The sequence below is a fragment of the Lemur catta genome, chromosome 19, assembly GCF_020740605.2.
Source record: "Lemur catta isolate mLemCat1 chromosome 19, mLemCat1.pri, whole genome shotgun sequence".
Lineage (NCBI taxonomy): Eukaryota > Metazoa > Chordata > Mammalia > Primates > Lemuridae > Lemur > Lemur catta.
Window position 1 is genome coordinate 27,566,953 of NC_059146.1, and position 27,084 is coordinate 27,594,036.

The 27,084-nt window shown below is 50.1% G+C and overlaps 1 protein-coding gene across 2 annotated transcripts; it reads left to right on the forward strand.

Annotated features, from left to right (window-relative positions):
- Window positions 1–52: 52 nt before the first annotated feature.
- XRCC1 (X-ray repair cross complementing 1) lies at window positions 53–25,293 on the forward strand. Of its 2 annotated transcripts, XM_045531549.1 has the most exons (17): window positions 116–290; window positions 691–783; window positions 9,523–9,633; window positions 15,529–15,687; window positions 16,616–16,690; window positions 16,788–16,899; window positions 17,079–17,188; window positions 17,261–17,372; window positions 18,175–18,439; window positions 18,892–19,008; window positions 22,158–22,251; window positions 22,405–22,537; window positions 22,994–23,048; window positions 23,137–23,276; window positions 24,374–24,464; window positions 24,910–24,985; window positions 25,089–25,293. In XM_045531549.1, the coding sequence occupies exons 1-17, from the start codon at window positions 240–242 to the stop codon at window positions 25,200–25,202; spliced, it is 1,908 nt and encodes a 635-aa protein (XP_045387505.1). In that variant the 5' UTR covers window positions 116–239; the 3' UTR covers window positions 25,203–25,293. The 2 variants fall into 2 exon arrangements, with proteins under 2 accessions (XP_045387504.1, XP_045387505.1); XM_045531548.1 differs by having other exon boundaries at window positions 53–290; window positions 17,079–17,372.
- The last annotated feature ends 1,791 nt before the right edge of the window (window positions 25,294–27,084 follow it).

The window sequence follows — 27,084 nt, forward strand, 5'->3', positions numbered from 1 at the left end:
AGAGAGAGGCGGGGCTGGAGAGAAAGCTCGTTGCTAGGGAACACAGCCCGCCCCCCCTTTCACGGAGAGGCTAGACTGGGCTTGCGCGGTGTCGACGCGAGCGCCGGCGCGCCGTCGTTTGAAAGGCCCGAGCCTCGCGCGCTTGCGCACTTAAGCCCGCGCTGGGAGCACCTCCTCTCCGCCCCCCAAACCCGGACCCTTCCTCATCTTCCTGGCCAGGAGGAGCCCAGGACGTTGACATGCCGGAGATCCGCCTCCGCCACGTCGTGTCCTGCAGCAGCCAGGACTCGGTGAGGGACCGGCGTGGGGGAGGTCAGAAGACATAAGGGAATTAATGAGAGTAGCTCTAAAAGAACTTTTGGGGTTCTTCGTGGAAGTCTGAGGAGGGTCACGGGGGGATTTCCAGGAGGCTAAAAGTGAATTCTGGGAGACATGTAGAATTAGGGAACTTTCAGTGTCTGCGGAACTTCGGAGAGAAAAGGAGGAATAGGGGAGCTTCCTTGGAGAGCCCATAGGTGAACTTCCAGGGGGTGTCGTGGGGGAAATTTAAGGCAGAATGGAGTTGGATTGACGGGGGAGTTTAAATCCGGGGAATCGCAGAGGGCTTGGGAGGTCTCGAACTAATCTGAGAGCTGGAGGCCTAACTCTCATCTCTGTGCCCTAATTCTCCTTTCCCACTCTTGTTTCCAGACCCACTGTGCAGAAAACCTTCTCAAGGCAGACACTTACCGAAAATGGCGGGCAGCCAAGGCAGGCGAGAAGACCATCTCTGTGGTCCTACAGGTGATCCTGTCCCACCCCTACCTCTTTACTAGGAGCTTGGGGTCCCAAGGTCCAGATTCTGCTCCTGAGCCATCTGGCGGTGGGTTGAGTCGCCTTCCCTTCTGGGCCTCGGCTTCCTTCCCTGGAAAATGGGCAGCATAATCCCTGCGCCCCTCAGCAGAGTAGAAGGGAGACCCAAGAAGGACCAGGTCTAGGTTGACCACAGGAATCAGTGCGCCGCCCGCGTAGGTTGCTTCTGCTTTCTGGGTCCTAGTTTCCTCGAATGGAACGGAGTGAATCATTGCCGTGTATCCTGCCTCCTAAAGTCAGTGGGCTCAGGGCTGGAAGATGTCCTGGAAGGTCATCTAAGCCAATGAACTGCGTTTTAAAGAGGGGGAAACTGAAGTGTAGGGAAGGTAAATAAGTGGCCAGTGTAAGCTGCCATTCTGGAATGCTGGCCGGGTTCTGAGTGCATACTGCACATGCTGTCACGAAATCCGAACCACAGCCCTGTGAATTTGGAGGGAGACAAACAGGAAAGATCATAGAATTCCAAACAGGCTGTTCCTGTCAGGGACAAGAAACTGGTGGGAGAAGAGAGCTAAATGCGTTTTAAGCATCTGCTCCTTGCCAGGTGGTGGCCTGGGTGTTTTACCTGCATAATCTTGCTCTTCACAAGAGTGATGTGATGTAAGGGCCATTGTCACTCCTAATAAATAACAGTGCTAAGACTTGAGCCCACAATGGAGTGTTGGTGCTCTTAACCACTTCGTCATAGTGGCTTTCTTGATTTTGGCCACGTTTCCTTAGTTCTGAATGTAGGGGTTTTGGGGGAGGGATGTTGGGGAAGCAAGGCTTACATGATTGTGTTTGATAGTGGACATATTCTTGTTCTCATGCTCAGTGGTTTTGAAAAAGTTTTGGGTCACAGAGCCTTTTGATAATTAGAGAGAAGCTAAGAATTCTGTTGCCAGGAAAAATACATGACTCACAAAATTTTTGTAATGATTTTAGGATTTTAAGCGTCTCCTAAATCTCTAACATAAGAATAATAGCGAGAGGTAATATTATTCAACATTACAACCTGGCAGTCAGCACTGTGTACACCTCACATGGATTAACTCATTGAATCCTCATAAAAACCCCATGATCTAGATTCTGTTTTCATCCCCATTTTACAGATGAGGAAACTGAGGCCCAAAGAAGTTATGCAACTTGCCTGACAGCCAATCTTGTAAACTGTGGGAAATACAGTTTGCTGACAGTTTAGTCTTGGGACCTGCATTCGAGTCCCCAGCTCTCCTCCTTGCTCTGTGACCTCAGGCAAATTGTTTCATTTCTCTAAACCTGTTTTCTCATCTGTCCATTGGAATAATGACATCTAAGCCCAGGGTTGTTGCGAAAATTCACTGACATAATGTCTACAAAAGTGCTCTGTCAACATGTAGGTGTTTGTGTAAAGGGAGGGATTCATATTTATTACTGGGTGATGATTCTGCTGGGCTCTCCTATGATCAGGTGACCCCAGGGAAGCCACCTTCGGTCCTGTTACCCCAGTTGCTGTGGGAACAAAGAGACTGGATACAGAAGAGATAGGACATGGGGGATGAGGGAGCCAGAGTGGTGAGGCACAGGATCTCTGGCCTGAGAGAGACTGAGGGAGTATGCAGCTGTCGACAAAATGGGACACACATAGAAGGAGCAGCTTTCGTTTCAGTTGCAATGTCTAGGTTTGATGTAAATTTGGGACATCCAAGGGGTGCCATCCCTCGTGACCCCGACAGTTAGGGATTAGACATGGAGCTAGAGACAGGTATAGACGTCAGCACAGGGATAGGACCTGCAGACTTGGGAGCAGATGATGGATTTGTTTGTTCGTTCATTTATTCATTCTTTCCTTCATTCAGCAAGTATTTATTAAGTGCCTTCTATAAGCCAAGCACTGTTTTAGGTACTGGGCCTATATAGCAGTGTACAGCACAAGACAAATGTTCAGTCATGTGGAGCATTCATGTTAGTAGGGAAAGACTGACACATCGATAAGTAAAACATATATCAGATGATGAGTGCTATGGAGGAAATCAAACTATTGAGGGGAATAGGGGGCCAGGTGCAGTGGCTCACGCCTGTAATCCTAGCACTCTGGGAGGCCAAGGTGGGAGGATCACTTGGGGTCAGGAGTTTGAGACCAGCCTGAGCAAGAGCGAGACCCCATCTTTACAAAAAATAGAAAAACTAGCTGGACATGGTGTCGCACACACGCCTGTAGTCCCAGCTACTCTGGAGGCTGAGGCAGGGGGATCGCTTGAGCCCAGGAGTCTGAGGTTGCAGTGAGCTATGATGATGCCACTGCACTGTAGCCGAGGCAAGAGAGTGAGACTCTTGTCTCAAAAAAAAAAAAAAAAAATGGGTGTAGGGGTAGGAGTGGAGAGCAATGGAGTCCCTCAGGTACGACAGGGCAGTGGCAAGAGGTTTTTATTTAAATGGGAGGGTCAGAGAAGGCCTCCCTGAGAAGGTGACATTTGAACAAAATGAGCTACGCATGTATCTGGGGAAAAGATAAAGACTCTGAAGTAGTTGGAGGAACATCAGGGAGGTCAGTGTGGCTGGGGTGGAGTTAGCTAGGGAGAGAGAAGTAGGAGAGTGGGGGTGTAAGTCCCCTAAAACACTTAGGGCCTGGAAAGCCATCATAAGTCCTTAACCTTTTACACTGGGTGAGACAGGAGCCACTGGAGGGCTCTGAGCAGAGGGACACAATCCAACTTAGGTCTTCACGGGATCCCGCTGGTTCCATGTGGAGAACAAACTGCAGGGGCCAAGTGCAGAAGCAGGGAGACCAGCACTGCAGCAGTTGTTAACTGAGCCCACATCAGAGACCCTTTGGAACGTCTGATTACGTGTGGCGATTGCCAATATGCGGGGTAACTGAATTCACTGAATGCTCATTTTGGTTCTTTTGAAGTGACTGGTAAGGCAGAAAAGTTTCTGGGCATCAAGACAGTAGGCTTATCTGTGAGTTATTCTACTACCCTGCATTTTCTCCTTCAAACATTATGCAACATCTAGATATTACCACACAGGGCTTGTGACAACCCCACACACCTTTTTTGTTTACTGTAGCCACAGGAGGCTTTGTCACCAACCCATCACCTGTTGGCAGGGAATTCCAACCTCTATGCCAACCACCCCTAGGCCAGAGGGGATGGCTGGGACGTGGTCCAGATGTAATTCCTGTGCATCACCAGAGGTGCGTTCTTTAGAAGAAACGTTCAACAGCAAGGGGACATGTTCTGTTGTTGTTTTAGTGGTTTTCTAATCACTCGATTTTCCATTCTGGTGTTTTAAATTTTTTTTACCATTTTTTTTTCCAAAATGCATCATTTTATTTTCCTTACAAGGCAGCCACACATTAAGCAGGTGACAGTCACATGATTTCTTCAGTAACCCCCAAGGCATCTGTGAGTGTTCCTGGAGCTTGCAGCCAGAGGAGTGCTGAAGTTTCAGATATTAAGGCTTCCCCCCCCAGCCACAAGTTCCTTTGATGTTTAGGTTATTGAACACAAACTCACCGGATAATTTGTCTTCAACATAGTCCATCTGTGTTCCTAAAAGTGTTAGCTGTGCTTTCTTTTCGATGAACACTCTGACTCCATGTTGAACAACTTCATCAGAATCTCCTTTTGTTTTCCTATATTCTAGAGTTTAAGAAAAGCCATTATGGCCTCTGGTTCAGAATACTGTAGGTGCCTGGTTTTGAATTATATGTAGATGGAATCATGCAGTGTATACTTTTTTTGTGTCTGGCTTCTCTTGTTCAGCCTTATGTTTGTTCCATGTTGCTGGGTGTAGCTGTAGATGGTTCCTTCTCATTTCCTACAGTATTCCATTGTGTCGAGATAACCACTGGGGTTTTATTAACTTTACTTTTCAAGTGGATATTATATTCGTATGGCACAACATTCAAAAGGTGTAAAAGGGCACACACTGAGATGAAACTCTCTCTTCCACCTGTCTATCCTCCATCCCCCAACTCCTGCTCCTTAGTTCTTCTCTCCTGAGACAACCACTCTTAGCAGTTTTTTGGGTGGCCTTCCTGGGTCATTGTGTACACATACAAGCATATACGAGGGCTGTCCAGAAAGCACCCAGCCATGGACACAATGGCTACATGGATACAATGGCTGGATACTTCCAGGACAGCCCTGGTGTATCTACCTCCTCCTTCCCTTTTTAAACTTCATAGTTTAGACACTGTTGTCCCCTTGCTTTTTTTTTCTTTCTTCAAATAATGGTGTCTTTTGGAGATTCACACTGCATAAAGTTCTATCTTATTCTTTTAAGTGATGCATAGCATTGCATTTCATGGATTTGGAATAAGTTTTAAATAGGATATCTCAGGAACCTCGCCCTTCTGTGCCCCATTTGTTTCATGAACAGTTCACATCATGAACTGGGTCTTCTTGAGAAAGGTGCATGTACACAAAGCTGGGCCACAGATGACAGTCGTCTTGTGCCTTTATCCTAACAGCTGACACTTACTGAGCACTCAGGGTTTTGTTTTGGTTTTTTTGAGATAAAATTCAGATAATGTAAAATTCACCATGCTAACTAATTTATTTATTTATTTATTTATTCATCGATTCATTTGAGACAGGGTCTCCTCTGCCACCCGGGCTGGAGTGCAGTGGCACGATCATAGCTCACGGCAGCCTTAAACTCCTGGGCTCAAGCGATCCTCTTGCCTCACCCTCCCCAGAAGCTGAAACTACAGACGTGATCCACCACACCTGGCTAATTTTTGAAATTTTTTGTAGAAATGGAATCTCACTATGTTGCCCAGGCTGGTCTCAGACTCCTGGGCTCAAGTGATTCTCCTGCCTTGGCCTCCCAAAGCGCTGAGATTACAGGCATGAACCACTGCACCCAGGCTTTCACTATTTAAAGTGTACATTTCAGTGGTTTTTAGCATATTGACAATGTTCTTCCACTGTCTCTGCTCTCTAATTCAGAATATTTTTATAACCCCCAAAAGAAACCACATAACCATTCAGCAGTCACTTCCTATTCCCCTCCACTGGTTGCCCTGGGCAACACTGATCTACTTTCCATCTCTATAGATTTGCCTATTCTGGACATATAAATGTATATGTGGTATTTTGTGTCTGTCTTGTTACACGTTGCATGATGTTTTCGAGGTTCATCTATGTTGTAGCATGTATTGGTACTTCCTTGTTTTTTATAGCTGAATAAATATTCCATTAATATACTATACAATGTTTGTCCATTCATCAAATGATAGACATTTGGGTTGTCTCCATGTATAAAACATTTTTATCAGAAATCTGTTTTTTTATTTATGAAGAATACCAAGGAGTGCATGTGTGTATTTAAAGTAGAAGTAGTTTTATATGCAATAAGAGTCATTCATTTAAAATGCAAATATCTACATCGTAGGAGATGTAAGACCTGTGCTTTCTATTGTGGGAGAGGCGAAGATGTTGGATTTTACCTCAGGGATTGGAGGAGAGGAGTTGAGAAGAAACGCTGGCATTAGACAGTGCTTTGCAGACAGGCAGTTGGGTCCAAATTGCCCTGCTAGTTATTACCTTGTGTGACATGAAAGCTGTTGATTTAACCTGCCTGAGGCTCAGTTTCCCTGTCTATAAAACTGGAGTAGTAACAGACCCTTCTACTTAAAATAGTTTTGAGGATTCAGTGATGCCTCGGTCAGGAAGAGCTTAACTAAGTGTGGTGGACATAACAGTGGCCCCCAAAAGATGTCTATATCCCAGTACCCAGAACCTGTGAGTATCGTACTTTAGTGGCAAAAGGGACTTTGCAGGTTTGATCAAGTTACGGATCCTGAGATGGGGAGAGTGCCCTGGACTATCCAGGGGACCTCAGGTAATCACTAGAGTCTTATAAACGAAAGAAAGAGAGAGGCGAGAGGGCCAGAGGCAGAGAATGTGAAGGCGGGAGCAGAGGTCAGAGTGATACTGTCGTTGGCTTTGAAGACGAGGAAGAGGCCACGAGCCCAGGACGGCAGGCAGCCTCTAGAAGCTGAACAGACAAGGAGACGATTCTCCCCTAGAGCCTCCAGTATAGCCCTGCCCACAGCTGGATGTTAGCCCAGTAAGACGCAATTTCAGACTTCTGACCTCCAGATCTGTAAGATAATATATTTGTGTTGTTTTTAGCCATTAAGTTTGTGATGATTTGTTACAAGAGTGATAGGAAATGAATATACCAAGCCCCTGGCACACAGAATCCAAAAATGACAGCCTTGATGACCCCTTTGTGACTAGTGGGACACTGAGGCAGGGAACAGAGAAGTGACTCAACAGGGCCCCTTGGTGAGAGAGGACAGAGCTGGAGTTACTACTGAGGTTGTATTTATTCCTTGGGCAAATGGTTGTTGGGGTCTTTCTGTCTGTCCATCCATCTGCCTCATCAGGAGTATATTGAAGACCCACTGTGATAATAGTGACAGCAGCTGACATTTATAGAGTGTGTGCTCTGTGCCTGGCACTACTCCAGGGACTTTGCATGTATCACTCATTTGAATCTTCACAATAATTTTATGAGATTGAGGTTGTTACTGTCCCCATTTTACGGGTTAGGAAACAGGCACAAGGGGTGAAATGAAGCCATTTGCTCTAGAATCACACAGCAGGAAATCAGCAAAACTGGGAAGGACCAGACACTGTTCTTGGCATTGGGAACACAACAGGCAACAACTCAGACATTGTCTCTGTCCCTATGGAGCTTAAAAGTCTAGTGGGGGAGACAGACGCTACACAAATAACACACAAAGCTGGGCACAGTGGCGCACACCTGTAGACCCAGCTACTGGGGAGGCTGAGGCAGGAGGATCACTTGAGCCCAGGAGTTCAAGGTGCAGTGAACTATGATTATGGCACTGCACTCCAGTCTGGGTGACAAAGTAAGACCCTGTGTCTAAAAAAAAAAAAAAAGACCAATACAAACTAAAAAACAAATATGTAATAGCAGGTGGTGGTATGAAGAAAAATAAAGCTGGGTTAGGGGATAGAGTGTGGCTCCTAGGCAGTGAGGGAGGCTCCTTTGTTGGGTCTGAAGAGATGACATCTGAACAGAGACCCAAGTGATGGAAGGTGGCAAGTCAACCACAGGAGGGTTTGGGGGAAGAGTAGCCCAGGCAGAGGGGACAACAGGTGTAAAGGCCCTGAGGTAGGAGCCAGCCTGTGGTTGGCACAGAAGGGAGGCCGATGTGGCTGAGGAGAGTGACCGAGTGTGGCAGGAGGCAGAGCAGTGAGACGGGCGGCTTGCGTGCCTAAGCAGCGCTGCACCGCCCAGGGCCCATGGCTGGGAACACAGCAGAGGCGGGAGTCAGCAGGAGGCCAGCTGGCCTCAGCCCCGGGAAGGCCCTACCCTGTGCGCCACCTTTCTCCAGTGTCGTGGCGGAGCAGCCCGCAGGACTCTAGCCATCTGCCTGGGTCTGGCTTTGCCACCCACCAGCTGTGAAGTTACATAATCACTTCCTTCCTCCATTTGCTCATGTGTAAAATGGAGATAATTATAGCACCTGCCTGGCAGAGCTGTTGCGAGGAGAAGAGTACGAGTCTGTCACTTCGTGAGCACTCAGATGTTGGCTGCAACTGTAGTTATTCTGTCATCTCCCTTCAGAAGGAAAGTTATAACAACCCTCCTCTTTTGCATCCAAGGAAACTGCCATTCAGAGACATTGGTTATGTCACCTAGGGTTGCACAGCTTGGAAATGGCAGGGCTGGATTTGAGCCCAGGCCTGGCTCACCCCAAGTCCAGGTGCCTGCCTCTCATACAGCGATGTTCCTGTGTGTAGTAGTGCGCAGGCGATGTCTTGGTGACCTCCCGACTGGGAAGTGACAGAGCAGATCGGAGCATACGATCGTCCCAGGGACTGGGGAGGGCAGTGTAGAGTGGTGGACTAGGTACCTTTGACGGTTGTAATAAGTTGTCATTCTAGAATCCTAGTAAAAGAGCCCCAAACTGGAAGGCAGGACACTTGCCTCAACTGTTCCTGACTGCCTCCCACGCCCGCACAGCTTTCTGTGTCTTCAACTGTCAGACAGGAATGGCAGATTCTTTGAGTGAAGCCCTCCTACAGATAGCCCTTTTCTTCTTTCAACAAGTAATTATCGAGCATCAACTAATAATGCCTCCTGATTGACAGCGGTTAAGGGCCTACTGCATGCCGTGTCCTGTGGCCATTATTTATGTGCATGATCCTGATGATCATCCCCATTTTACAGATGAGAAAACTTAGGCCATTCAGCTAGTGTGCCGCAGAGCTGGGACTCAAACCCAAGAATCAGTGATGAGCAAAAACGGACAAAGCCCTGCCCTCAGGGAGCTTCCACAGAGTCCTTTGCACATGCGGGTAGGGGATGGCATGTGCTGTTAATGTGCATGGTGATTCGAATAAAGTTCTAACCCTGGCAAATGCTACCAAGGAGAGCGCCATGGCGGCCTGTGATCGGCCAGTCTGGAGGAGTGTGGAGAGTCAAGGAAATAGGGTGGGGGTGTGCGCTTTCATTCAATGTATCTTTTTCAAGCTCTTGCACTGTGCCATGCCCTCTACTGCGTGCAGGGGACACAGTGGCACCACTCAGCTCCGGTTCCCACTGTCACAGAGTTGACATTTCAAGGGACATGGTGGCCCAGATGGGGGTTATCCTCGGGTCCCACAGTGAGCCCAAGGCAGAGCAGGCACTGACAGTGGCCTTTCTCTCTGCCCGCAGCTGGAGAAGGAAGAGCAGATACACAGCGTGGATATTGGGAACGACGGCTCGGCCTTCGTGGAGGTGCTGGTGGGCAGCTCGGCCGGGGGCACCGGGGAGCAAGACTATGAGGTAAGCAGGGCGGTGACACAGACCCTGTGGTGCCCTCTGGCCCACCCGCCCCCATCGCTCTTTCCCTCAGGGCCTCTGGCGGGGCAGGAGGTGGAGGGAGGGAAGTCACACCTACTGATCCGCTGCCCTTTGGAGGATCGCCCCTTTGGAGGATCGCCCAGCGTACAGAGGGCACAAAGGACAGACGCAGGGTAGTAAACTTCTCACATCAGGGAAGAGACTGAGTTTGCGTCACAGCTTGTCACACAAATTTATGATCTGACGGTTCTGGAGGTCAGTAGTCTGAAATCACTCTCACTGTGCTAATACCCAGGTGCGGGCAGAGCTGCATTCCTCTGGGAGGCTGTCGGGGAGAACTCGTTTCCTTGTCTATTGCAGCCTGTAGAGGACACCTGCCCTCCTGGGCTCATGCCCCTTCCTTCATCGAAGCCAGCACTGCTGCTGCTCTAACATCTGCTTCCAGCGTCACTTCTCCAACTCTCACTCTCTTGTCTCCTTTCTTATAAAGACCCTTTCAATGACACTGGGCCCACCCGGATAATCCCGGGTAATCTCCCCCATCTCAAAATCCTCAACATCACCACATCTGCAAAGTGCCTTTTGCCACATTATAGGTCCAAGGATTAGGATGGGGTCATCTTTGAGGGGCCATTAGTCTGCCTATCACTGTCTCTTATGTTACCTTCTAGAAGGCTTATATTTTTAGCTTTTACATTTAGATCTTGATTCCATCTCAAATGAATTTTTGTGTATCATGTGAGGCAAGAGACAAGGTTCATTTTTTTATGTATCTTTTTTGTATGTTTGCTGAAAATACTTTTTTAGAAGAAGACTTCCTTTTTTCAATTGAATTGTTTTGGCTCTTTTTTGACCATTTGTGTGGGTTTATTTCTGTACTCTTTTCTGTTCCATTGATATGTGTGTTTTTCTTTATGCCAATACCACACTGTCTTATTTATTTTATTTTTATATTTTTAGAGATGGGATCTCACTCTGTCACCCAAGCCGGAGTACAGTGGCTTGATCATAGCTCACTGCAGCCTTGAATTCTTGGGTTCAAGTGATCCTCCTACCTCAGCCTCCCAAGTAGCTGGGACTACAGGTGTGTACCACCATGCCTGGCTGATTTTTAAAAAAAATTTTTAGAGGTAGGATCTCACTGTGTTGCCCAGGCTGGTCTTGAACTCCTGGCCTCAAGTGATCCTCCTGCTTCAGCTTGCCAAGTTGCTGGGATTACTGGTGTGAGCCACCACACCCAGCTCTGTAGGTGATCTTTATGTCTCAGTAGTAAAAGCATATATTAAAACTAAGGTGTGGCCGGGCACGGTGAGTGGCTCACGCCTGTAATCCTAGCACTCTGGGAAGCCGAGGCGGGCGGATTGTTTGAGCTCAGGAGTTTGAGACCAGCCTGAGCAAGAGCAAGACCCCGTCTCTACTAAAAATAGAAAGAAATTATATGGACAGCTAAAAATATATATAGAAAAAATTAGCCAGGCATAGTAGTGCATGCCTGTAGTCCCAGCTACTCGAGAGGCTGAGGCAGGAGGATCGCTTGAGCCCAGGAGTTTGAGGTTGCTGTGAGCTAGGCTGACGCCACGGCACTCACTCTAGCCCGGGCAACAGAGTGAGACCCTGTCTCAAAAAAAAAAAAAAAAAAAAAAACAAAACTAGGTTGTGTTGGGCTTCTAACATTAGTCTTCTTTGAGATTCTCTGGGCTATTCTAGATCTTTTACATTTATTTTCATATAAATTATAAAACCAGCTTGTCAACGTCTTTATTCCTTTATTTTAGACCTACAGAAAAATTATAGAAATAGTACATACGCTCTTCACTCGGATTCCCCGAAATTCACAGATTTGTATATACTTTTTTCTGAACTAAGAGTGAGTTGTACAGATGATGCCCCTTTATTCCTGCAAACTGCAGTTGGTATTTCCTAAAAGCAAAGAAATTTTCTTTCTTTACTTTAGTATAATTACCAAAATCAGAAAATTAACATTGATGTAATACTACATCACCTGATCTCCGTCATTGTCCCAATAATGTTCTTTATAGCAAAAGAAAATTCAGAATCATGCATTGCATTGACTTGTCACATCTTCTTGGTTTCCTTTCACTGGCAACAGTTCTTGTGACTTTCTTTGTTTTTTGTGCCATTGACATTTTTAAAGAGCAGAGGTCAGTCATCTTTGTCAAATATCACTTACTGTACAGTCTGATGTTTCCTTGTGATTAAATTTAAATTTAGGTTACACACTTTTGGCCAGAATACCACAGAAGTGACATTGTGTTCTTTTCATGCAATATACAATTAATTTTTATATATTGACTTTGTATCTTGTGGCCTTGCTAAGTTCACTTACTTTTGACCTCTTGTGTCCTTGCTAAATTCACCTATTAATCTTTATAGTTTGTGTAGATTCCTTGGGATTTTCTGCATAGACAATCATATCATCTGTGAAAAAACAGTTTTTTTTTTTTCTTTTTCTCACCTCGTCACACTGACTACCTCTAGTTCAGTGTTGAATGGAACTGGTGAGAGCAGACATCCTTGCCTTGTTCCCGATCTTAGGGGGAAAGTGTTGAGTCTTTCACAATTAAATATGATGGTTGTTTGTTTTTTATAGATATCCTTTGTCCGGTTGAGGAAGTTGTTTTTCAGTTTGTTGAGAGCTTTTTTTCATGAATGTGTATTGACTTTTATCAGGTGCTTTCTTTGTTCTACAAGGTACACTTTAACGTGTAAATTTCCCTATAACAAACATTTTTTTTTCTCAAGGTTAGGTAAGTCAACAGTCTTTGGGACTATTATGAAAAAGTTCTCTGCTCCTCTTGGTGAATGTATTTAGGTCAGAATTCTACTATATAATGGCAAAAAAAGAGTAAATGCATTTTTAGCTAAAATTTTATCATATCTGTTATGTGAATTGTTTTGCCTTTGCTTGTCTATCTAGCAAGATGCAATGGCTAGGCATATTAGTCAAGGTTCTCCAGAAAGACAGAATGAATAGGACACAGATATAGATATATAAGGGAGGATTTATTGGGGGAATTGACTCACATGATTATGGAGGCTGGGAAGTCCCATGATAGGCCATCTGCAAGCTGAGAACCAGAGAAGCTGGTAGCATGGTTCCGTCCACGTTGGAAAGCTCATAAACCAAGGAAATGGTGTAACTCTCAGTCTGAGGCCTCTGGTGCAAGTCCCAGAGTCCAAAGCCAAAGAACCTGGAGTTCTGATGTCCAAGTTCAGGAGACAGGCTTCCTGCTCTAGAAAGGAGAAAATTCACCCTTCTTTTACCTTTTGTTCCATCCAGGCCCCCAGCTGATTAGATGGTGCCGACCACATTGAGGGCAGATCTTTCCTACTTAGTGCACTGACTCTCACACATCAGTCTCCTCTGGAAACACTCTCACAGACACACCCAGAAACAGTGCTTCACCAGCTGTGCAGACATCCCTCAATCAAGTCGACACCTAAAATTAACCTATGTTGGTGAGGGTTTTATCTTTTTAAGGTCTAAAACCACCTATGCCAACAGTCTCCCATTCTTTCAAGGTTTTAAATTAAACTTCTGCTGGAGTCTCAGGTTTCTGTTACAACTTCTAGCTAAGACTGAATTAAAGGGTCTGGGGCTCATAGTTTGGTTTCCAGGCAGAAACTAGATATAACTGGAAGAACCAAGAAGGAAAAGGAAAAAGGGCAGAGTGGGGACGGTCAATGCTGATGTCACCTACGAATCATTCTTTGAATTCTATAAAGGAGATTCATAAGCTTTTGAAGTTAACGCAGACTAGAGATTAAAGGTTTAATTCCAGAAGCTTAGACAATAAGTCTGACAATCAGAGTCATTCTCTCTCTCTCTCTCTCTTATTTATTTATTCAATCATTCATTCATTCATTCATTCATTCATAGATGGGGTCTTGCTTTGTTGCTCAGGCTGGTCTTGAACTCCTGGCCTCAAGTGATCCTCCTGCCTCAGCCTTCCAAATCCCAATCTCTGGGATTATAGGCCTGAAACCACCGCACCCAGCTAGAGTTGTTTTCTCTTTACAATGAATGGGAGGGGAGTATATTCAGGAGAAATCTTCCTCTTAGTGTGGATGGCAGCTGCCAGTCACTGTTTGCCCTACCCCTTCATGTTAGTTACTCGATGATAAATTCAGCTTCCCTGTTAGCTCAAAATCAGGCATTTATAAGCAAGTCTAGTCAAGGCCAGGGAGATAGCTTTCCTTCTGTTTAATTTTCTTTGTCATTTCCTTTTCACAATCAGCTGGGCACAAAGAGACATGTAGCTAATTATATTCTGCATTTTTCTCAGCAAAAGGCTTTATTTTCTAATTTTACAAATTTTACAATATGAGCCAGGTGTTGTGGTGCGTGCCTGTAATCCCAGCTACTCAGGAGGCTGAGGCAGGAGGATTGCTTGAGCTCAGGAGTTTGAGGTTGCTGTGAGCTAGGCTGATGCCTCAGCACTCTAGCCCGGGTGACAGAGTAAGACTCTATCTCAAAAAAAAAACAAAAAACAAAACAAATTTCACAATATGTCAGTTAGAAAAGAGACCAAGCTGAAAATATTAAGTGGCCCTGTGTCCACAGCACTGCCTGATGGCAGGGCGAATCCTCTTTGGAGGAAGGAGCTTCACAACAGGCCCTCAGACAATTCCCGAACTACAGAAGTTAGTGATTAAAAATACACACGTACACCCCCCATGAGAACACAAGCTGCCCTGACTTAGGGTCAGCAGACACTGCAAACTGTAAACTTATCTGCACAAAGGCTGCATATATTGAAATTAAAAGACATATAATATCTTAAAAGTATGTTTAATAGTTCAAAGAAATAAATGAAGATATTGATGGTATGATGAAAGAATAAATGATAGTCAAAATTGACCAGGCATTTTGGAAAAGAGTGGGAGGGCTGTGTGCCCCACACCAAGGGATAAACCAACACAAGTTATCTTAACAGAGAGAATTTAATGTAAAGAACTAGTGACTAGGTGTCACTAGAAGACTGAGGTATGACTAAGAAGCAACAGCAGGGAGCAGCTACTACTGGGAGAACAAAGGAAAGCGGTTGGAGTTGTTGGAAGTAGGTGTTAGAAGCTCCAGGAGCTGAAACTCAAACCTTGAGGGGGTGTTGCTCTTGCACCAGGAGAAGGGCCGGAGGAGGCCAGAGCTGCAGGTGTTGGGACCTGCAAACTGGATTCATCTGCTGCTGCGAGGAGGAACCACTGACAAGCAGAAGCGTCCCTGGGCTGGTGCTCATGGGATCTAAAAATGCACAAGCAGCCGCAGGTCCTTCTCCGCCCAGCAGCCTTGCAGCCTCTCTCTGGCTCCCCCTGTTGGCAGAGCCTGATAAGGAGCAGCCAGCAAAGCAAAATTGCAGGTTGCCAAGTCCAGGCCGGGATCACAGAGCTGTGTGTAGAGGGTGGGTTTGAGCAGAGAAGCAATAATTAGCACAGCTCCCTTGCATCTTCGGGTTCTGTCCTCTCATTTCTGGCCTCCAATAATTCCTTTTACCTTTCTGCTGACTCACCCGTGCATTTCCAAAAGGTGCCTGAATATTGTGCCAGTCACTGAATATTCTCTGCTACGAAAGTTCCTTAGGACACGCAGCCCCCCATATTGCCAAATATGGGAGATGCGTGGAAGAATTTGAGAAGGATTGTTCAGAAACGGAGGTTAGAAAGATCCTTCTGGGACCTGTGTCAGGGCAGGACTGACTGGAGGCCCCAACAGAGGAAGGGTCTAGAGACGTCCAGGCCTGAGCTGGATTCTGGTGACTCCCTGTCCCTACATGGGCCCTCTGCACTCTGCCCCAGCCCCTAGAAGGTGACATCTAAAGCCTGCGCTGGTTCTCATTCACGGTGCTTTCTCTCACCCAGGTCCTTCTAGTCACCTCATCTTTCATGTCGCCTTCTGAGAGCCGCAGTGGCTCAAACCCCAACCGAGTTCGCATGTTTGGGCCTGACAAGTTGGTCCGGGCAGCAGCTGAGAAGCGATGGGACCGGGTCAAAATTGTTTGCAGCCAGCCCTACAGCAAGGTACCGAGGGTGGGTCCTGGGGTGCACAGTACTTGGTCCTGGACAAGGAGGGAACTGAAGGGCCAATATTGAGTCCCAGAGGGCTAGAAGGAGTAGACAGCTGGTGTCCCCATGGGATTATATGGAGGCCGGGTCCCTGTGTTCCCTGAAATGGGTTTGGGATCCTCCCCATAATGAGAAGCTTCATGTCCTGGAGGGGATCTAGGAAGGGTGAACTGTCGCGTGTCAGAGGGAATTGCAGGAGGGGGCAGGTGACTTGTTAGAGAAGTGGTCTAGTAGAGTGGGCCTAGTAGTTAAAGTCATTAGATTTGGGTTCTGACCACTGGGTTGAAATCCTGGCTATACCACTTTTCAGCTGTGTGATCTTAGTTAAGTGACTTACCCTTTCTGGGCCTCTGTTTCCTGATCCTCATTGGGTTGCTGTAGGCGAAGGGATGAAACACTGTGGTAACAGTGAGACATGAGTATCTGTTGGTGCCACACAATAGAGGTACACTTCCTGCCCATGTAACTGTCCTGGGGGCTGTTTAACCTGTCAACTGGCTTCTCTTCATGAGGCCATCCAGGGACCCAAGCTTCTCCCATTTTCTGGGTCCAGCTGGAAGTGGGGGGAAGAGGCTGGAGCATTTCTGTGTCCTGGAAGAGGCACTCAGCACTCCCCACCCCCATTCCATAGGCAGGAGTTTGGGCATGGGGAGTAGGTTTGTGTGGACAACCCAGTTGCAATGAGGCTAGAGCAGCTAACGTGTGTAAAGGGCTTCAAGCCGAGCCTGACTCAGAGTTAGGGCTCAGCAATGACAGCTAGTTATTATAGTCATCATCAGGACACCTCCTGAGACATGGGTGTCCATGGGAGGGAAAGAGCCAGAAAGGGGCTTCGCTAAGTGAAAGGGTCTTGGGGCCCTAACTCCCTCCCCTCCTTTTCCAGGACTCCCCCTATGGCCTGAGTTTTGTGCGGTTCCACAGCCCCCCAGACAAAGATGACGCAGAGGCCCCAGCCCAGGTAAGATCTACCCGCCACCCCCCAGAGCCTTCTCCTTGCCTGTTCACCCCGCCCCTGCCAGCAGCCCACCCATGGCACTGACCTTGCGGGACCTTAGAAGGTGACAGTGACCAAGCTTGGCCAGTTCCGTGTGAAGGAGGAGGACGAGAGCGCCAGCTCCCTGAGGCCAGGGGCTCTCTTCTTCAGCCGGATCAACAAGACGTCCCCGGGTGAGTGTGGAAAACCTGAGTCCTGAGTGAGTAGAAGGTTGAGACCAGACTCCTGGGTCTGAGGGAAGAGGGGCTGGAGGCCTGGACTCCTGGGTTTGGGAATAACAGTCTCATAGATAGGAGTGGAAGGGACTCAGGGCCCAGCCCTCTCATCCTGGACCCACTTTCTCCCTTTGTAGCCACAGCCAGTGACCCAGCAGGGCCCAGCTATGCAGCTGCTACACTCCAGGCCTCTAGTGCCGCCTGCTCAACCTCTCCAGTCTCCAGGGCAGTAGGCGGCACCTCCAAGGTGAGATCATCACACTTTGGTGGGTGGAGGAGGAGAGAAGCTGGAGGCCTCAACCCATCCCCACCCTCTCAGCCTCAGGAGTCTCCCAAAGGGAAGAGGAAGTTGGATTTGAACCAAGAAGAAAGGAAGACCCCCAGCAAACCATCAGCCCAGCTCTTAACGCCTGCCGTCAAGAGACCCAAATGTGAGCAATCTAGATCCCTTATCTCCACAGGGGCCTGTACTCTTGTCTTAGGGGATGAGGGGCTGGGGGCGTGGACCCCTGGGTCTGAGGGAGGAGGGGCTGGGGCCGGACCCCTGGGTCCGAGGGAGGAGGGGCTGGGGCCGGACCCCTGGGTCCGAGGGAGGAGGGGCTGGGGGCCTGGACCCCTGGGTCCGAGGGAGGAGGGGCTGGGGCCGGACCCCTGGGTCCGAGGGAGGAGGGGCTGGGGCCGGACCCCTGGGTCCGAGGGAGGAGGGGCTGGGGGCCTGGACCCCTGGGTCCGAAGGGGGGGAGGGGCTGGGGCCGGACCCCTGGGTCCGAGGGAGGAGGGGCTGGGGGCCTGGACCCCTGGGTCCGAGGGAGGAGGGGCTGGGGGCCTGGACCCCTGGGTCCGAAGGGGGGAGGGGCTGGGGCCGGACCCCCGGGTCCGAGGGAGGAGGGGCTGGGGGCCTGGACCCCTGGGTCCGAGGGAGGAGGGGCTGGGGGCCTGGACCCCTGGGTCCGAAGGGGGGAGGGGCTGGGGCCGGACCCCTGGGTCCGAGGGAGGAGGGGCTGGGGGCCTGGACCCCTGGGTCCGAAGGGGGGAGGGGCCGGGGCCGGACCCCTTGGGTCCGGAGGGAGGAGGGGCCGGGGCCGGACCCCTTGGGTCTGAGGGAGGAGGGGCCGGGGCCGGACCCCTGGGTCTGAGGGAGGAGGGGCCGGGGCCGGACCCCTGGGTCTGAGGGAGGAGGGGCTGGACATTTAGCCCCAGTGGTGCTGACTGTCTATTCTTTGGCTCCCCCAGTCCCGGTTCCCACCCATACCACAGCCACAGCCACAGCCCCAGTCCCTGCCCCAGCACAGGGGGCAATGCCAGGGAAACCTCGGGGAGAAGACACTGAGCCCAGAGGACACCGAGCTGGCCCGCAGGAGCTGGGGAAGATCCTTCAGGGTGTGGTGGTGGTGCTGAGTGGCTTCCAGAACCCCTTCCGCTCAGAGCTCCGGGACAAGGCCCTAGAGCTGGGGGCCAAGTATCGGCCAGACTGGACCCCGGACAGCACGCACCTCATGTAGGCCTGTGCCGTCCTCCTCTCCACGCCTCCTGCCATTTCTACCCCATCTCCCTCTGTCTCCATCGTGCTTTCTATCTGCATCCTTTTTTTTTTTTTGATGTACAAAAAAACGTTTATTTGCTAGCTCTGTCCATTGAAAAGGTACAGAAACAATAACCAACATAGCAGCAGTGAGCATCCTTAGCACCCTCTGTCTGCGTCCTTTATGTTGTGCTCGTTCTCCCTCTCTCTCTCTCCCCTTGTCTCTCTTAGCCTCTAGCCTCTATGTCTGTTTCTCTCTGGTTTCTGCATCTCCCTCAGTCTTCTTCCTCTTTTTCTGTTCCTCCCATATTGATCTCATTGTCTCTTCCTCATCTTTCTCCCTCTCTCTCTATCTCCCTGTCTCTCTCTTTCCCCTTTGCCCTTCAGATCACATCTAACTGACACCCCCCAATTCTGCCTCCCACCAGCTGTGCCTTTGCCAACACCCCCAAGTACAGCCAGGTCCTAGGCCTCGGAGGCCGCATTGTGCGTAAGGAATGGGTGCTGGACTGTCACCGGATGCGGCGGCGGCTGCCCTCCCGTAGGTGAGACCTCCCTGCACACACATGTGCGACACACACTCGTGCTCACACACACCCCAGCCCTTCTGCTTCTCCTGTGCTGGACAATGCCAGGGATCTGGGGAGAAAGCAGGCTGGAGCCTTTTGGCGGAGAGCATAGGTGGTCCCAGCCCAGAGTCAGTGGGCTCCTGAGAGGAGGGCAGAGGCTGGGGGACTCCAGATGAGGGAGGGAGGACTTGCCTGGGAGGGTCACAGAGGGCTCTGTGAAGTCTGCTTATTGGAGAAGGAAAAGGACATTGAGGGCTGGAGGAAAAGCAGTTATGAAGGCCCAGGGCTGGAGAACAAGCATTGGGGCCCTTTCACAGTCATTCAGAGCGAGTCCTGGAAGCCTCTGCTCGGTGCCAGGCTGGGCTGACGTTCAGCCCTGCCCTTGAATGCCCCTGACTCTGATGAGGGCATCAGACTCGTTATAACAGTGTGGTAGAAGGCCCAAGGGGAGTCCCACAGTGATCGAGGGCTCTTCGAGGACGAGAATAGGTTTGCCAGGCTGAACAGCCAGAGAGCATGCTGGGTGGAGGAGACAGGACAGGGCAGCCTGGTTTTTGCCCCGAGGAGTTGCAGGTAGAGCTGATCTTACAGTGGGAACCAGGAAGTGGCAGGAAAATGAAGCTGGGGCCGTAGGAGCCGTGGAAGGCTTTTGAGCCAGGGCGGGGCAGGATCAGATCTGAGGCCTGTGGGCGAGAGGAGAGATCTGAGTGGAGCTCCATGGCCTGAGTGTGCTCCGAAGTCACACCCAGCTGCACCTGGAGTGTTTGAGAGATGATCTACACTGGGGGGAAAGTGAGGCTTCGAGGCGTGTGGGGCCAGCTCAGAAAGGACTTCTAGTGCCTGGCCAACGCTCTGGGCTCTGTCCAGTTCCACAGGCCTTCATCTGTTCAGGACTCCAGACACCTTGAAGCTGGAAGTTCTTTTCTAGGTTTAGCACAAACATTTGGCTGCACGATCAGCTATTTATGGACTTTGTTTATCCCCTTAGTGTGTCATGGTATTTACCACTGAAATACTAAAGGGTCTGATTATGGGAACTCCCCAGACTGTACTGGAGGTGTCATGTGATAATCTATATGCCTGCCATTTACCTCTCTAGAATCTGAAAAATTCAAAATTCTGAAAGCCATCTGGCTCCAAGGGCCTCCTGTGTGAGTGAGGGGAGCCACGGAAGGTTGGGGGGCAGGGGCAGGCCCTTTTGGGAGAGGCGGAGTATCAAGGGGAGGAGTCTGCAGGTGGGGACCCCAGGGCAGTCTGGGGCCTTGGAGGTGGAAAGAAGGGACGGATTTGGGATATATTCAGGGCAGAATAAACCAGATTTGGTTTATTATCTGCCTGGGAGAGCTCAAGGAGACCATGGAAGAAAACAGAATAAGACAAACAGCATTGGATTTGCAACTGGGTTTTAACAAAAAAAAATTCAGGAAGCATTTTATATTTTAAAAATTCAGCTATAAGAGGGAAGACCCCAGGGAGATGGCTCTTCTACTATAATCACAAATTGAGGGTTTATTTTCTTTTTTCCTCTAACCTGCTTCAGAGAAAGAACAGATTGAGTTTTAAAAAAAAACTTTGACCACAAAGCACCTTGAAGAAAAAGTTTAGTAAAGCTACCATTGACTTTTTTTTTTTTTTTTTAAAGAGATGGGGTCTTGCTCTGTCATCCAGGCTGAAGTGCATTGGCACGATCACAGCTCACTGCAACCTTAAACTCCTGGGCTCAAGTGATCCTCCTGCCTCAGCCTCCAGAGTAGCTGGGGCTATAGGTGTGCACTGCCACACCCGGCTAATTTTTAAATTTTTTTGTAGAGATGGGGTCTCGCTATGTTGCCCAGACTGATCTCAAACTCCTGACCTCAAGCAATCCTCCTGCTTCAGCCTCCCGAAGTGTTGGGATTATAGATGTGGGCAGCCACTGTGCCCATGCTGTTTTTTTTTTTTAAATTAAAATTTATTTTTAATGCTTAAGGATCACAACCATTGACTCTTAATCAACTGCTACACTTTAAATCCTCTGAACTTCCCAAGAGCTACCATTTTACAATGAGTGTGACTTACCTGAAGTGTTTCACCAGCTTTGAAACAACCAAATCACATGCAGCAGGGTCTTTTTTTTTTTTTTTTTTTGAGACAGACTCTCGCTCTGTTGCCCAGGCTAGAGTGCCGTGGCATCAGCCTAGCTCACAGCAACCTCAAACTCCTGAGCTCAAGCGATCCTTCTGCCTCAGCCTCCCGAGTAGCTGGGACTACACGCATGCGTCACCATGCCCGGCTAATTTTTCCTATATATATTTTTAGCTGTCCATATAATTTCTTTCTACTTTTAGTAGAGACAGGGTCTCGCCCTTGCTCAGGCTGGTTTCGAACTCCTGAGCCCAAACAATCCGCCCGCCTCGGCCTCCCAGAATGCTAGGATTACAGGCGTGAACCACCGCACCTGGCCGTGCAGAAGGGTCTTAATGCCTGCACCTCAGGAAAGTAAACCCAACACATCCATCTGCTTCTGCTGAGTGCTTTGCCCTGTGGTTTGGGGCAAATTAATCTTTCTGTGCCTTAATTTCCTCACCTGTAAAATGGGGCTAAAAGTAGCACTGACCTCAGGACTCAATGATTCAGTGTTTGTCAAGTGCATATAACAGTGCCTGGCTCGCAGGAAGTCCCAAGTAAGTGTTAGCTGCCGCTGATATGAATAGAGCTAGGAAAGTTCCTTTCCTGGACTGTCAGTGGCTTAAAGAACCATGAATACAGTGTGGGAGTCTGTAAAATGTGTTTGCTTTTGAGCATATTCTCTTAATTGGTCAGGCATTCTCCTAATGAGAAACTGCCTTTGATTCTCAAAGGGGAAAGTTGTTTCTGATTTTTCGTTCCTTTCTGAAATGGGACATTTCTTCCCCAAGAAGGAAGGGAGAGGGGGTGTGCTTAGGTCTCCAGTGTGGGGGGCTGGGCTGGCTGGGGTTCAGCAGGGCCTTCCTGAGCTGGTAGCGGGGCAGGCTGGGGGAGAGACCATGATTCGCACCCTGAGTGCGTATTTAGTAAACTCCAGTGGCTCTTGCTTCCTGAATACCCTCCCCAGCTCCTCGGAGGACTCGGTATCCTATTTATCTGAGGCCTGATTCCTCCACTAGGTACCTCATGGCAGGGCCAGGCTCGAGCAGTGAGGATGAGGAGGGCTCCCACAGCGGCAGCAGCGGGGATGAAGCCCCCAAGCTTCCCCGAAAGGTCCGATGCCCCCGCCTGCATTGGGGAGGGTATTGGGGGGATGATATGGGTCTGCTGTGGTACCCCAAACTCTTCACTCCTGCCTTCTGCAGTCACCACCCCCACTCACCCACACCCCCTTGCTCTCCTCACTGACTGACCCTCCCTCCTCAGCGCCCCCAGGCCAAAACCAAGCCCCCTCAGACAGCGGGACCCAGCTCACCCCAGAAGCCCCCGACCCTGGAAGAGACCAAAGCAGCCTCACCCATGCCCCAGGAAGATACCGACACGGAGGGGGAGAAGGCAGGTCAGAGTCTGAGGGAGGAGGGCTGGGGCCGGACCCCTGGGTCTGAGGGAGGAGGGGCTGGGGCCGGACCCCCGGGTCTGAGGGAGGAGGGGCTGGGGCTGGACCCCTGGATGTGAGGGAGGAGGGGCTGGGCCTGGACCCCTGGGTCTGAGGGAGGAGGGGCTGGGGCTGGACCCCTGGGTCTGAGGGAGGAGGGGCTGGGGCCTCGACTCCCATGGCTAGAGGGGGAAGAGGCTCAAAGCCTGGACTGTGGGTCTGATGGAGGTAGAGACTGGATCCCCGACAGATGGAGCAGAAGGAGGTGGCGGCTGGGGTCGGGATAACTGGATCTTGGGGGCAGCTGAGGTGCAGGTTGCGATGCTGGATCTGTGCCCAGGTGCCATACTGGAAGGGAGGGTTACTGGTCTTCCCAGAAGACAAGGCAGTGACTTGCGTTGACTGAGTCTCTACTTGCAGAAGGACAGGATAATGGAGCAGAAGATTCTGGGGACACTGAGGATGAGCTGAGGAGGTAGGGTTGGGGCTGGGTTAGGGCGGCCCAGCCTTGGGTGCAGGGGCTGCTCTGCATGCTCACCCCTTACTCCTCTCGGCTCCCCTAGGGTAGCCCAGCAGAGGGAACAAAGGCAGCCCCCTGGCCAGGGGGAGAATGGCGAGGACCCGTACGCAGGCTCCACGGATGAAAACACAGACAATGAGGATCATCCAGCATCTCCCGACCTGCCAGTTCCCGAGCTCCCAGGTCGGAAATCCTTCCATCCCTGCTGGCGTGGGATTTTGCCCTCAGTTGTGACTTGCCCCATGGGATCCCTGCTGTCCCCATGACTTGTCTCCCTTCGTCACCTACCTGCTCCCTGCTTTGGCCACTTCCACATTCCAGGCTTGCTCCTCTTCCCTTCATCATCTCTGTTTTTCCCTTTTTGTCCCTTCCTGATTTCTTTCTCTGACCATGCCCCCGTAGTCCAGTGCCAGGTGTGACCCTCTTTGGTGTTCCATACAGCTGTGAGTGGCCCTGCCTCGTGCCAGTGCCTCTCCCCCAGCCAGGGTCAGTTCTGCTGGTCCAGGGTGAGGCGGGCACTCCAGATGGCATGGGCACTGCTCTCCGTCGGGACCTCGGTGGGGGGCTCACCGGTGTTCACTTTAACATTAGTCATCAGCCGGGACACAGATGCTGTCTGCACGTGTGTGTGTGTGTGTGTGTGTGTGTGTGTGTCTGTGTCTGTGTGTGTCTGTGTATTTGCATTTCCAATGTAAAAGAATAAGAAAGAAAGGAAATGAGAAAACTCTGCAGGGGGTTGTGGGAGGGCATGGGAGTGAGAGTGTCTTTGAGAGTGGAGGGAGCAGAAGAAAGGCGGGAGGGTCTGCTCGGAGGTGAGGTTGGGGCCACTGGAAGAGCTGTTTCCACCCTGTTCCTCGTGGGTGATGGGCAGGAAAGTGCTTTGATCATCCAAAGCCAGGAATGAGGGCCTGGAAAGTCACTTTAAAATGGAAAGACGAGCCCTCTGGGAGGTCAGAGCAATAAAGGCCCTGGTGAACGGGAGTGAGAGCAAAGGTGAAGAGGTGGCAGGTGCTGGAGTTTCCAGCCCTAGCCAGGCTTATCAAGTGGCTCCAGCCCATCTGTCAGAAGCACATTGCAATAATAATAATGATGATGATGATATTTGTGTCCTCTACGGTCAATGTAGACAAACAGACCTCCCCAGAAGGCTCTGATGGGCCACTGGTCCGGGAACTACTGCTCACCATCAACTCCCGCCTGTGTGTGAACAGCCCTCTCCTGGCTGGTGCCTTGGAACTCCAGGCACCTCACTCCGGCCTCTGGCACTTTCTGTCCCGCAGACTTCTTCCAGGGCAAGCACTTCTTCCTGTACGGGGAGTTCCCTGGGGACGAGCGGCGGAAGCTCATCCGATATGTCACAGCCTTCAATGGGTCAGTCTTCAGGGGGTGGGAGTCGGGAATGGGTGATGGGCCCAGGGGAGGACTCAGGGACCTGGTGGGAGGGGTGGGGGTTGTGGGAAAGGAGGCCATCGGGAGAGTGGAGAAGGGACATACGCAGCAGGTAGGCACAGGTTGTCAGGTCCAAGTGCCAGCCCTGCCCACTGTGCTGGGCGGCCCCGGATGCACTGCTTCTGCTTGGTTTCCTCCTCTCTAAAGTGAGGATCCTCACCCCGCTTCTGAAAGGGCCGTCATGAGGATTAGCTGCTGTGGGAGCCGTTGTCATGTGGCAAGAGCGACATGGGAGAACGGAGGCTCACAGGCAGCCTAGAGGGGGTGTAGGTGGGGATAGTGAGAGGACAGCCACTGAGAATGGTTGGGGAGTAGGATGTCAAGACAGGGGACACTGATTCCTCTGCCTCTTCCCTCCCCCCGCCAGGGAGCTCGAGGACTATATGAGCGACCGGGTCCAGTTTGTGATCACAGCACAGGAGTGGGATCCCAGCTTTGAGGAGGTGAGTCCCAGAGGGACAGGGAAAAAGGGAGACTCCAACCCAGTTTTGCATCCCCTTCGTCCCCCCACCACATTCCCATATGGACCCCCACCGCATCCTGCAGGCCCTGATGGACAACCCCTCCCTGGCGTTCGTCCGTCCCCGATGGATCTACAGTTGCAACGAGAAGCAGAAGTTACTTCCCCACCAGCTCTATGGGGTGGTGCCCCAGGCTTGAAGTATGTGCTCATGCACGTATACTTGCGTGTGCACACACACACACTCACACGCACGCAGAGATGAGTTTAATAAAGATGGCATAGTTTGGAGCAGCCGCCTTTTCTACTCAGGAGTCTTCCAAAACTCTAAGAGGCTTCCAGCTTTCTGTCTTATGTTTGGTTTTTGCTTCCTCTCTGTGAGGGCCAGGTCTCTGGGCTGCCTTCAGGCTCCTGTCTGGGGTCTGGGGAAGAGTGACAGGCCATCTGTCAGAGATCTGGTAGGGAAGGAACTCTCTGTCTCTTCTCCCTGGCCCCTCATCTCTGGCAAAAATGGGAGTTGGCAGGGAATTGGGAATTTGACCCTCAGTGCTGCCCCTCAACTTGTTCTGACCCTCTGAGTCGTTCCTCTGTCTTGGTTGTCCCTCTGTGGGTCATAGGCTGGAGGCCTGGATGCTCATGAGGAAGGCCACTCTCTTGAAGTCTCAGTGCCCACAGGCCAGGGGTATCAGCTTTTCTCCAGGGTCTTCAGAAGTAGCTGTATAAAATCACCAGCGTGGTTTTGTCACCCAATTTAGAAGAATGGGATGAAGGGGGGTTTTAATCAAGCCACCCAATCGTGGACCCCCTTCAAGCTTCCACATTTAAGAAGGGAACTGAGCAAGTGTTAAGGAATCAGGGCAGAGAATGGGACAGTGCCCTCAGCAGGGGCCACGGCGTGGGCAAAGTCCGGGAAGTGGGGACTAGGCCGAGGCAGTCGGAAGAGCATTGCTGCCTTTGGTGAAGAGGCTTTGGGGGCAGATTGAGCTGAAAAGGTGGACACAGTCCTTGCAGCTTTGCTGTGCAGTGTGGTAGCCACTAGACACAGGTGGTTATTTCAATTTAAATGAATTAAAATGAAATTAAACAAAAACTTCATCAGTCACAGTGGCCACACATTTCAAGTGCTCGTGACTACTGTATTGGACAGCGCAGATAGAGAACATTTCCATCACTGTAGAAAGTTCTTTAGGACAGGGCTAGCCTGAAGGGCTGTGAATGCCAGGCCAAGGAGCTTGGACTTTATCCTGGGGGTGGGCAGGTAATGGAGTAGTTTGAATAGGACAAAGGCCGGGGTCAGAGGTAGGTTTGAGATCTGAGCTTTGGGCAACCTCTTGGACATTTCAGGCACTTTCCCAACTTTTGCCTCATCAAACAACTGAGGGCTACCAATCTTACCCGTGTCCTCTCTGGACCTTTGCTTTTTCATCTTTTAAGATGAGGGTGGTGTTAGACTCTGCATTCGCTCATTCCTTTGTTCATTCACACTCGTGCTGATAACTCACCGTATTAGTTTCCTGTTGCTGCTGCAACAAACCACCACAAAGTCAGTGGCTTAAAACAACAGACATTTATTATCTTACAGATCTGGCTGGCTGAGGTCCAAAATGGGTGTCACTGGGCTAAAAATCAAGGTAGGCAAGGCTGCGTTCCTTCCAGAAGCTCTAGGGAAGAATCTGCGTTCTTGTCTTTTCCAGCTTCTAGGTGGCTGCCCGTGTTCCATTCCCCTTTCATGTTCAAAGCCAGCGATGGCCACTTGAGTCTCACATCACATCACTTGACACTGTGACTCTCCTGTCTCAGTCTTCCACATTTAAAGATCCTTGTGATTACGGTGAGCCCACCTAGATCACTGGGATAATCTCCCTGTTTTAAGGTCAGCTGATTAACAACCTTAATCCCATCTCCTACCTTAATTCTCCTTCACCACATAATATATTCAGAAGTTGCAGGGATTAGGATGTGAATATCTTGGGGAGGCCATCATTCTGCCTACCACACCCACGATGTGTGAGACACTGGGGAGGCAGTGTGAAAATCAGACACTAGTCCCCAGTCTCACGGGGCTGACGTGCAGCAGGAGAG

Excerpts from the sequence above, each read along its gene's own strand:
- XRCC1 (XM_045531548.1), top strand. The coding sequence starts at position 240 with ATGCCGGAGATCCGCCTCCGCCACGTCGTGTCCTGCAGCAGCCAGGAC. Across the intron at positions 22,538-22,993 it reads CACGGAGGGGGAGAAGGCAG|AAGGACAGGATAATGGAGCA; the intron begins GTCAGAGTCTGA and ends CTCTACTTGCAG. Across the intron at positions 23,049-23,136 it reads ACTGAGGATGAGCTGAGGAG|GGTAGCCCAGCAGAGGGAAC; the intron begins GTAGGGTTGGGG and ends CGGCTCCCCTAG.